The sequence below is a fragment of the Tachypleus tridentatus genome, chromosome 7 (genome assembly GCF_004210375.1).
Source record: "Tachypleus tridentatus isolate NWPU-2018 chromosome 7, ASM421037v1, whole genome shotgun sequence".
Lineage (NCBI taxonomy): Eukaryota > Metazoa > Arthropoda > Merostomata > Xiphosura > Limulidae > Tachypleus > Tachypleus tridentatus.
Window position 1 is genome coordinate 77,041,214 of NC_134831.1, and position 13,070 is coordinate 77,054,283.

The 13,070-nt window shown below is 31.5% G+C and overlaps 1 protein-coding gene across 6 annotated transcripts in view; it reads right to left on the minus strand.

Moving 5' to 3' along the window:
* LOC143256022 (motile sperm domain-containing protein 2-like) overlaps positions 1–13,070 on the minus strand; it is a 61,055-nt gene that overhangs the window by 28,106 nt on the left and 19,879 nt on the right. For all 6 annotated transcript variants that reach the window (XM_076512588.1, XM_076512589.1, XM_076512586.1 and 3 more), the window contains 3 exons: positions 11,789–11,935; positions 9,859–9,945; positions 1,229–1,383 (listed from right to left, as the gene is read on the minus strand). In XM_076512588.1, coding sequence (XP_076368703.1) covers positions 1,229–1,383; positions 9,859–9,945; positions 11,789–11,935 — 389 coding nt within the window. The remainder of the gene's footprint in view (positions 1–1,228; positions 1,384–9,858; positions 9,946–11,788; positions 11,936–13,070) is intronic.

Below are 13,070 nucleotides of genomic sequence, written 5' to 3' on the forward strand. Positions count from 1 at the left end.
TATTAAATCACATACAATTCTGTTATATAAAGTCCATAAAATGAAACTCATAAAAGTAATTCACTACCTGATAGTGGGAGATCAGTATGGCTGCCATTTTTCAGTACAACATCCTTTATCCAAACAATATACAACCAAAATATCAGTCTAACAGTTATAATAGATAGTTTCAATACTTGCAAAAACAGATTATACAATGAAGAGATATTATACAATAGTGATTTTGTGTTGCATCATGTTTTTTAAATTAAGTATAATGTAAGAAGTTTTTCAGTTAACTGAATGTATATGGGGTCAGTTCACTGAACAATGAACATTGAATATAATTAAAAATTTACTTATTTTTACAAAATAGGGCAACCTTTGAGTAAAATGTACAAGTTTGTGTTCTGAATATCTCTGTCCTCAAGAAGTATCTATGAACTTATGTTAGTCAGATTCTGATCTAACAGGCTGGAGTAAAAGTTCATATTCATGTGAAAGACAAAAATACTTTTCATTGTGCAGTTTGCAAATTGACATTTGCATAACCTCTAATTCCATCAAAATACATATCTATAATTTTTATTGGTATCCCTGCATAATATTTCTGGTATTTAGTCTCCTCTACCATAAAGTGTCACTAAATCAGCAACATAGGACAAAGTGAATAGATGATAAATCTAGCATGAAATACATAATAACCTATTAAATGGCACTATATAAAAGGTTGTGTCATGTACATGTTGTTATGAATCCATGCACTTATGATTAACAAGTAAATATTTGGTGAAATACATATATTTGTACAAATATAGGAGTAAAACCACTTGTTTAACAACAGATACATATTTGAGAAAGAGAGTGCTTAGTTTGTTTCAGCACAAAGCTACACAATAGGGTATCTGCACTCTGCCCACCACAGAAATTGAACCCTAGATTTTACCATCGTAAGTCTGCAAACATTCCACTGACCCCTTGGGAAACAGAAAGGGTCCAGTTCCAAAGAAGTAGGAAGGAGTCAATTGTTTTAAACATATTTTTAATTATTCAGTGTAATTTATTATAGTGATATTATCTCACCAAGATACCATGATAGTTAAAACACTAAAGAATATGAGAACAAAACAAATAATAAAATGTTAAAATAACAATACTTTTAACACCATCAAAACTGAAATAACCAAAGATATTATTGTACTTTTAATTAGACATGACAAAGCTCACACTCAGAGGATAACAGTCTCACCATATTTGACAATCCAGAATCAGAAAAGTCCATTAAGATTGAAATTTTCCCTCCATTTGTTTCATGGTCCAATTTTTCTATCCAGTAAGCTACAAATTTCTTTTGTTCTAGCATGGTAGCAGCATTTTTTGTGTGTAGTTTAACCCTCATTACCACTGGTAATAAAACAGAAATTGTTACGAGTTATACAACAGCTTTTCTTTCTAAAATTTTACACTATTAACTAAAGTAGTATAAACATAAATGTTTCCCTCCTTCCTTACATAAAAAAATATTAATGACAAAAACTTTCAAGATGTGTCTTTCCATTTTACGTTTCCTAAGATTATTTGTCAATCAACTACACAAATGATTGACGTAAAATATATATCTGGATTGCAATAAATTTAAACATAATCAGACACACAGTTTTTAGTCATTATTTCATGCATTTTTCAGTAATTAAAAAATAAAATTTACCTCTACGATGAATTATATATATTTCAAAAGGTTTTATTCATATGCTAAAAAAAAATTAGTACAATTTTACGAAGATCCTTTCCTACCACTGCTATTACAGTTAAAATATTCCTCACAAGTTAGATTTACTTTCAATTAATAATCCATAACTTCTGATAACCTGGTCCAAGCAGATTTCAAAGAAACAACATTAAAAACTGGAGAGCCAAGGTAGACAAAAAAAAACCAAAATTATTCACTGAGCTATTATTATTTTTTTTTTTTTTTTTTTTTTTTAGAGATAACTGACTGGAAATAAATAATCTAAACAGGAAATTATATAGTTTAATTAATTTTACACAAAATATAATAGTTATGGTTGAGGCAATAACTTCTTTAAATGATATTTCAGTATAAAATATTAATTTCAAAGGTGATAATGTATCTACTATAACCTTAGCCAAGAACCAAAGTTCAAACTATGAAATAGAAAGGACTGCATGAAGTAAGAAAGAAGCATGGGTTCTGTAAAACCAACAAAAATGGCAATACAAAAAATAAAACCCAAAGAATAGTTTGTTTAGGGGTGATATTATTGGTTTTTACTGTAATGTTAGTACAAGTGATCAAGAGGTGAGGAAACCCCTATGTCAGTGTCAAATTCCTAATGTTCAAAGATACCACACATAGCTGTCTAAAGACATTGTATTAAGATGACATCTATGGTACTAACCTAAAACAGTGGTATAATATAGTTCTGCACTTGCACTCTATCGAATGGATAATCTCAAGAACAATGAAATGGCCTTTGGAAGTAATTCTTAACATACTGAAAGTACCATAAATCCCTAACCCTAATGCTAAATGATATATCTATCAATCTACACTAGAAGTAAAAATAATCAGTAGAAGACACAAGGCATAAAGATTCACATAGTCTTATCTGTTCCAAGCAGGGATTTATAAAATCCAAAATACAGGAAGACTAAACATAAAAACAGCAACACAAAACCACTTAAGAAAGAAACTACCAGTTTTGATGATGATAAGTGACAACACAAGGTGATTTTCTAGTCTAGCTTGACAGATATGTCCTGTTAAGTCTGATCAATCTGCAGCTAAAAACACAAATAGGTGATAGATCTAATGAGAAAACAACTGGATATAAGTGTTTGTTTGTTTTTTGGAATTTTGTACAAAGCCACATGAGGGCAATCTGCACTAGCCGTCCCGAATTTAGCAGTGTAAGACTAGAGAGAAGGCAGCTAGTCATCACCATCCACCACCAACTCTTGGGCTACTCTTTTACCAATGAATAGTGGGATTGACCTTCATATTATAATACCCCCCACGGTTGAAAGGGTGAGCATGTTTAGTGCAATGGGGATTCGAACCCGCAACCCTCAGACTATGAGTTGAACGTCTTAACCCCCTGGCCATGCCGGGCTGGATACAAGTGATGAACAATTTGTGTCTTCTTGAGAAAGAACAGACAACTCAGATCACCAATTTCTGACAGCAACTGGAGAAAAACCTAAAATTCCACACAACTAACTGAACTAAAAAAAGGGAAATGGAAGTTACTGATCCAAATTGGCCTCACAAGAAGCTCACATAGTGAAGGAAGGTGCCAGAAAAAAGTGAATCTAAATTCTCTCCAGAATGATCTGCAAATGCAGCTTCAGAACTCTGTGGAGAAACACTACCAGACTCAGTATATATCTCCATCTCACTGTGAATAACATCACAGACAGCTTCAACTAATAGTGACTGTTGAGCAACACTAGATATCAGAGGTGGGACTTGATTAGCAACTATGCCTGAAACAGTAATAATATGCTATAAATCCTTCAGAAGAAATACATACAGGCAACATAGAAGTACATTCCCATAAAAAAGATACATGAGCAAATCAGGGACAAAGTGATCATTTGAGCCCAGTAAGCTCAAAGACATATGTAGGGTGGAGAGAAAAAAAAAGCTATCTTGATTTTCTAAAGCAAAGTTTATGTCAGTTTAAGTATAATGAATAATGCTGTTCATAAAAATAAGATGCAATGAGCAAATGGCAAGTCTGATAAGTGATGAGTCACAAGTGGTTGAAGGTTCAAAAGCACTTCATGTTAATAAATGTTAAACCAAAACAACAGCCAACTCAAAAAAAGACTTGAACAATTTGTGATGACGAGGAATCCACTTAAAGTGAAAATGTCTCTCAAGACTACTGGTATGGGTACTAAAACTTTTAATAATAAAAGTTTTAATACCCTTACCAGCCATCTTGAGACATATTTTCACTTAAAAGTCAGTTTCTCATCATCACAAATTACTTCACAATGGTGATTATACAAGAAGTGAAAGTCTACAGTGTTATCTTTTTAAACTCCATTATACCTGAACTTACCTATATTATGCCATTGTTAACTGTACACACTTGTGTGATCCTAACAAAACTAAAACTTAAACCAAAAAATTATCAAAGAAGAAATGATATTTATTTCATCCAATAGTGCAGAAAGGAAAACTAATCCTTAATTATATGAAGATAATATTATCCAAGAATTTTAATCAGTGTACAAACATTATCTGTAATTTACAGAAAAAACTACTAAAAGCCATGTTAAACTCAAAATATAAAAAACCAAATGACTTTTAGAAACAAAACATGAGTCTAGACCATCAGATGGCATCAAACAGACATTTATGGACTCATACAATGCAACATCAATCAAATCGACAGTAACAATGACAAGGAAAAGAAGGTCTGCCACAATAATTAGATAAACTAAGGTGCCAAAAAAGATGCCAACATGACAAGCCATTAACCAACCTCGAAATTAATAGATCTGAATGATAATTAAGCAATGAAGAGATACATCTGCTCAACAAAAAAAAATTCAACTTTGCAGTAATACCAAGAAATAATTCCATCCAGCAAAATAAAAGCCTGTCTTGAACACCTAGCTAGAAGACTGCTGATCCATTCTACATAAAATGAAAACACTAACAAAATATGAGAAAACAACTACCAGAAAGAAGATAACTTTGACAACTTAACAACCTAACTTTCCAGTTACAACTTAAAACTCCTATTTCCCCAAATAACCTCAAAACAGCATCTTAAACTTTTTCAAAGAATTTTCATGCAAAGCCATCAACATAATTTCACAGAAAAGGAAACTAAAAAGCAACCTCACACAGAAAGATATTAATTCTATAAACAACCTAAAACAAGACAACAACATCAAAATTCTAAAAGCAGATAAAGGAAATGCTATAGTTATAATGACCACAAATGAGTACACCCAAAAAAAGATACAAACAAATTTAAACTAATGTACACAAATCCAACAAAAACAGTCTCAAAAAACCCTTTATTCTCACCTACACAAGACCGACTCACACACACCAAAACTATACAGCATCCCCAAACCTTAAAAACCTGATTGTTCACTACAATCCATAATGTCAACTTATGAATCCTTCAACCACAACCTTGGTAAATACATGTCATAAGCATTTTCTTAATATGCAACATCAGCCAGGTCCTTTTTCAAAGACTCTTTCAACTTTAAATCTATTCTTGACTAAGTAAACCATAAAACCCTAATGGCAAGTTTTGATGTAATCTCCCTCTTCACAGAAGTCCCAACTATCAAAGCCTGCAACATAACTTTAGAATTTCATATCCAAGACCCCAACCCACTGATACACATCCCCAGCAACCAATTGGCAACCCTTATAGAATTTACTAACACCAAAACTAACTTTATATTCAATGACCAAAACTACATATAAATAAATGGCCTAAGTATGGGCAATTCTGTGTCACCAATTCTAGCAAATGTTTTCATGGCACAAATTGAATCTCAAAGCAATAAGTTCAGCCTTACACCCTCCACTATACTGGTACAGATATGTTAATTATACAATTTTTGAATTCACATCTACAGAACACACACTTAAGTTTTTTCAACCATGTTAACATCATACACCCCAACATTAAGTTCATCTGTGAACACGAAAAAAACTAACCAAATAACAGTTCTCAACATCAAGATCACTAGAACCAGTACACAATAAATTTAAAACAGAAATCCACAAAAAAAAATCACTCATACTGGACCATACATTCCATGGGACTCAACACATGAAGCAAAACAAAAACTCAACATATTAAGAAACCGAATAAACAAAGCCACAAAACTATGCTTACCTAATCAAATTAATGATCAAATAAACAAAATAAAACAACATTTCATCAACATCAACAAATTTCCTCCACAAACTATTGAAAACATTATATATGCACACCTAGATCAAAAACATGGTCAAGAACACACAATAATAAATCCCACGAAACAACAAACTAAAAAACCTTACACTGCTGCATACCATATATTCCAGTTATCAGAAAAAAAAAGGAAAAACTTATAACAAAACACAACATTCTAGTAAACACCAAATTTATTCAAAAACCAGGTACAAAACTAAAGTCCATAATATGTAAAAACTACACTGACAAACAAAACACCAACATTATTTACAAAATACAATTCAAAAACTGCCACAGCTTCTATACTGGAGAAACAAGTAGAAAAATGAAAACCTGGCTAAAAAACCATAAAAAAAATCAAGTTTTTGAACACTGCAAACCAACTAAACACAACCATAGAAAACACCCAGATACTAAGTAGGAAAACAAATACAAAATCAAAGATGCCCTACTTATACAACTCAAACCAAAATTAAACCAATTTAAAGGAACAGCTTCACACCTATATTAATTAATAACCTAACATATACTGCAATGCCTCCTACAATCCCATATCCTAGTCCATAACATGTTCCCAGCCGCAGTCAGTTGCAAACTCTCTCTGTTAACCTGAAGATGACCCAAGAAGGTCAAAACATTGTTTCCCATTTTAACTTAATAAAAGTTTTAATACCTATACAAGCCATCTTGAGATACAGATTTGAATAATGCCATCACATCAGGACAGTAAAGAGGGAAACAAGTTCCACAGGAAATATGATAATGGTACATCCAGAAGACAGTACAGTAAAGCAGACTGGTAAACTCTTGTTAATAAACAGGAAGCAAATGAAATCACTCAAATGAGGGATCAAACATGACACAGAATCTATCCAGCATCGTCTATACCATTTGAAACAAAATGCAGCATTTGCCAAGAAAGATTGATTGAAAACAATCTCAATCCATCCAATGAATCAGAAAGAGAATGTCCCCTTTTTAACTAAAGTTCTTGAGAAAAGTCATATGAGAAGCTTCAACTGGGAATTGTTTGCATGAAAAAAAAAAACATTCTGGGTTATTGAAGAGGTATCTAAAGAGGAAGTGGAAGTTACAGAGCCAAAGCTATGTCAGCCAAGATAATACGGAAACCTCATGAAAATTTTCCCACATTTGTCAGGACTTCAATTATATACACAAAGGAACACATTCCTGATCAATCCTGGAAGTTATAATTTTCCTATACTGAAAATGTATTTCCCATAGTTGTTTACCTCTTCTCACAAGGTTAACTATTCCCATTCAGTGCTGTCCTCTATATGTAAAATATTTACTTATGTATACTACAAGTCTTCTATTCCCCTGTTGAAATTGCAAGATTACATGTCTCTCATACAAATCATCAAGCTTTACATCCTCACCAAAAGGAGCATGACATGCTCATGTGACACATGACTCCCTTTACACTCATCTATCAAACTATCACTTCAAAGCCTGGCAGATGTTAGCACCAGAGAAAAATGGGGAAAGGTGGAAAGTGTAAGAAGAAATAAGTATATATCAGAAATAGATTTTGTAAGTGTGAAAATTATAAATTCTGATACAGTATTTATCTCCTTTCACAATATTATCTAGAATATCACAAAGAGAAAATGAGAGAACAACAGAAGTACTTCCCAAACAAATATGAAGGATGCCCCCTGAAATTCAGAGATTCAGATCCAAAGAGAGAAACTACACCACTTATTAGCAAGGCATACTCTTCTTCCATTTGCAGAATACATAGGATATAAGGGTGGCAAATGAGAAGAGCACATCTTAGGGAGAGAAGTTGGCAGAAAAGTGATCCTAACCAGAGAATGATATTGTAACTTAATCCTCCATTTTCCTTGGCAACACTAAAAAGGCAGGAATAAAAACACATGGGAGGATGGCAAACAAGTTCTATTCCCCATTGCAAGAGCAATTCTTGAAAAATTCTGACAGGTAGAAGGTATAGGGAAAAAATATATCATAAGAGGTGAGAATATTCAGCATGGGTAAAACTGGCAGTTCATTCAGCATAACAAGGAACCTAATGACTACTACTGCTCTAAAAATTGGGAGTCAACATGATGATAAAAAAAGACAAACTAATAAGAATTCCTCAGGAAGGCATGACATGCTAATCTCTCACTTAATTGCAAGACAAATTGATCAGTATGAACTGAATATCAGGGAAGGGAAGAAAAGCCAAAAGGAAGGGTGAGGTGAAATAGGTGATATGGATAACACCTCAAAAATCTGAGACACAAAATCCCTAAAGATTAAATTAGGCCTAGAAAGAGCCTGAATGATATTTGAGGACAAAGGTTGTCCTATATAATGTTTAATCTATTGATGTGTCGAGATAATTCCACTGTCAGGTTGCCAGCACCTGAGGCCAGAGTAAAAACACTAGTCACCGATATAACTCCTGACGCGTAGCATTAACTTTGTAATTCATTGCACAGAAAAGGTTCACCAAAACTGATTGCAGAAATAGAGACTAGAATTAACTGATAAAATACTAATACACAAAAATGGATTGAAGTGAAACAAATTAAGTTAAAAAATAACCACTTTTGGATGAAAACAAAGTTAAAAATGAAGCACTAAGCACACAAAAGAAAGAGCATGTTCCAACTCAAATGCAACCAAATGAGAAGTGAAAGTTTGGTAGAGCAGTTACATGTCATGTGAGCAGGTCATGATCCTGTTGGTGAGGATGTGATGCACAATGATTTGCATGAGAGACATGTTGGAATCTTGCAATTCCAATGGGGGGGTAAAAGCTTGTGATGTGTAAAAAAAAAATAGTTTGCACACAATGGGCAGCAATGAAGGGGTATAACCAATATTTTGAGAGGAGGTAAGAACCATATTATAACATAGTATTTTCCAACACAGTTGTTGGATCTGGGCCAGACAATCAAAAAGTAGAAAATAGTGGTTTGAAGAGATCATAATCATCTTACTGCAAGTGATAAAATTTATTTACCATTACTCCTGAAATAGGACAAAATAAAAATCATGGAATAAACATTAATTAGGAAACTGATATTGTACATAGAGCCTACGAACAAGTCCCACTTATCTAGTTGATATAGGAGATTACTATAATGTTATTCCAATACAGCTCCACAAAATGTCTAACATTACAAACTGTTTACCATTTCAGGCAATTTATGTGATTCCATTGCTCTGCTGAAGACCAAACATCATGAAGTGTATGATTTTTTGAAACATCTCCTTTCAGTCACTTGGAATGATGAATCCATAAACAAGTGAAAATCTGGAAATGGAATTTCCAGTGGGACATTTCAAGAAGTGTTATTTCAGTTTAACCACAGTTTCTGGAGCATATGTTCTTTAGTAAAGAGGGAGAGAAAGAGAGCACAAGATTGGAGAAGTGATAGAAACATCCAATTATGCAAGTAGATTATAGTAACCTATCTCTTGCTATTGAGAAAACCTATCTATGAAAAATGTAACCATAAAGGATTGTGTAAGCACACAGATCTTATATAATGGTAGTACTATGTGACAAGATGACTGACAAAGAAACTTTGCCCATAGAAGATTTTTAGAAAAATGTAATTATACAAGTAATTTTCTCACACACAAGTTTCTAAAAGTTTCCAAACAACAAACAGTGGAAACTGAATAGGGGTTACTTGATGTTAAGTGCAAAATCTACACAATGGGATATTTATGCTGTGTCTGCTACAAGTATTAAAATAATATTTTTAGCATCATAAGCCTTTAGTTTTACTGCTGAGACACTAGTGGATAATTAAGTAGATAGAAAAAAAATAAGGAATGAAAAAAATTGATATTTTTCTAATCAAAGTTCAGAATTATAGGAGATACACTGATACTTATCATATTTTATTCAGAATTTGTTGGCTGTACTTACATATTCTAAATCCAGCTTTGTCACAGTTGTATGGGAATGTTGCTCCAAGTGAAAAATACTCTTTATACAAGTTGTGTTCCCCAAGATCTATAATTACATAAAATTACTCAGTATTATGTTCACCAAGGCCACAAGCAGGCATAAAAATTGTAACTACTTCAAAGAAAATTCCATTTCCCTAAGTAGAACAGAAAGTATATTTTGAAATAAACTCTTGATGAAGATGTATATGCCAAAAAATAAAAAACAGACCACAAAAAATGTATCATAAAAATAAAAAACAAAGGATTAAAGGACTATTCCACATTTTTGTTATGTTGTAAAGTCATCAATACACTAATTTGTATTTACAGATGTCAAAAAAATAAAGAAAAAGCATATTACCTACATATTCTTCCAGTATGTTTTATTCTAAAATATAACAATTTTTGAATACCTAAACCAATGCCATTCATATAATTGTAAAAAAACAAACCATTTTACTCTAAACAAAAAACAATAGAATAGCTCTTACTCTTAAATAAAGAACTATAGTATTAGGACTGAATTAAGGTGTTTAGACCATTGTAACTTAAATAATCTGCCTGTAAGTGGTCTTATTTAAGCAAGAGGGAGAATATATTAATGATGTGAGATTGAATATCAAAAGATAATCTTAAGCCTTGGGAGACAAAAGTTGTAATGCTTTCAAACAAGACCAAAAACTTGAGCACTTTTGAAAAGTTAACTATTCTTCTTCAGGAAAATGAAGGATTATGTTTAATCAGGATAATGAAGTATACATACAGGTATGGATGTTGACATCACATAAACTGGATGTTCAGTATGAGTTGACCTTAAGAACTAACCAATCATAATATAGAGTTGTTTGCATTAGATTCAGTTTGTGCCAAAGAGGTGTGTAAAGTTCATAAAAAACTTAAGTGGTAGAAAATATAAAAACTGTTAAATAATTTCTATAAAGATTAAAAAAATAAAAATAAAATAACAAAATATGGTGGGAAATAATAATGTGACATAATATTTAGGAAATAATATTAATATAGAGAAATTTAAGCAAGAATAATACTAAATAATGTACAACAAATCCAATTATGAATTTAGTCTCAAAAATTTTTTCAGACTTGCATAAAGATTTATACCATTTGGCATTACAGTTTTGAACAATGCTATCCAGTATGCTTATTTAATTTACATGTTTCTGTTATTTGCCTCCATACCTGTCAGTTTGATGTCATCAAGAGAGTGTCCAGGCATGTTAGAGTGTTTTTTGTGAGTTGAAGTTCTCCGTTTTGTTTACTGATTTGTGGTTATTAAAATGTTCCTGTACAGATTTCTTAGATTTGACCTACATAATGGGAACTTGCATTTCAACATTACAGCAAATAACATTTTCTGTGGATCATTAAACTAATGGAGATAAAAATTTTTCAAAAGTGACAAATTTTGTTTTACACATGTCCCAATGTTAACACTACATCTAATATTTAATTTTGGTGTTTTGATTTTTGTTTTTTTCAAGGATACAAAAGTAGTCTGTAGTCACCTTCCTGTGTATGATCTTATACTGATAACATTCAGCAACAAACATTGTTAAATTTGCAGACCCTAAGAAATTTGCCATAAATATGTTTAATTATTATGTATGTTTTGTTGATGTCTAAAAATTTTATTAAAGACATAAAATAAAATGACATTTCAGAGAAACAGTTATATAATTATGAAGCTCAAGTATAACTAAATAGAATAATTTTAAGTTACATTATATACATAAAATCTTACAGCATTCTTGAATTTAATTTTGAAATATTTACATTAAAGTACAATAAACAGCACAGCTGTTACAAATGCCAAGTTCAAAGCCACTTCCCTGTTTAAAACACAAAATAAGACATTTAGTTACAAACTTATTGTACTTTCAATATGATACCATTTATCTCCATCTCCTTTCTCCATTTTAAGGCATCTCTTATCATATTCAAGCTATTTTCAATGTCATTCTTCTGATGTTTAATAAACCGAGCACAGTACCAACTATCTTGCATCAATCTCTCAATATCTCTTTGATCATAATTGCCTGTAAAAATACAAAAATCAATAAACAATCTAGTCCAAGTCTTAAACACAATTTTCATAACACATTTTTACAAGAGGCGGATTTTACTAAATAAAAACAACAAGTAATTTTTCTAGAAGTAAACAAACCAAGTGTAGAGATTGTTTTATAACTATTTTCTTTATCCCTTAAAAAAATCCAACTTTTTAATTTATAAACTTTGAGATTCAAGAGTCCTTTTCACTCAAAGGTTGTCCTAACTACTAAACTACCTCAACAAAACACAAAACTAATCAATAAATTCACCCAAGTAAATACAATTGTTAGTAACTGCATCAGTAAATGATATAATTAAATAGTAGCAAAAGTTGAAAAGCTTGCACCACAAAAAATAAATTAAAAATCAAATAAGAAAATAACAGCTAAGCTTTTGCAGTATACGTTTTGAGCAGATACACCTAAAAACTGTGTATATTTTGTAGTTAAAATGTTTAAAGAAGATTTGGCTTTAGTGTTTATAACTTCTACTATAACACTTATAACACCACACATACAATGTAACATCAGTATTTATTAAAACAGTGAAAACTATTGAAAAAAAACTGTAGTGTTCATTATTATGCTGTATAAATTTTGTGTCAAAAATTCATTTACATTAATTTTTGATCATTGAAGCTCTAATAGCCAGTGTAGCAGATGCTTGAAAAACAAATCCTGAAACACAAGTTAAGAATCTTAACATATTTTGAACAACAGAGTTTATAAGAACTTGAGAAGGTCCAACCAACAAATCAATAAATATTAGAATTCACTGTATTTTTCTTTATTTTAAATGAATCAATCTTTTGATAAGTTTAAATAACATGTATTTTAAATTTTCGTATTTCATGAAACATGCATTGATTATTTCAAAAATATGCACAAAATACTGCTTTCACATCTCATGTTTTTTAGTTCTGCTGTAGTATAGGAACCTTCAAAAAGTTTGTATCTTCTCATACTAGTATTATATTTATTATGAATTCGTTCTTTGTTCAGACGTTGTGCACATCTTACATCACAAGTTGTAAGAAATTCCATTAAATTAATTTTATTTCAAGTTACCTTTGTTCTTTTGTTGTTGTCGTCAAGTATTTATTTTATAATGGGCTGGATT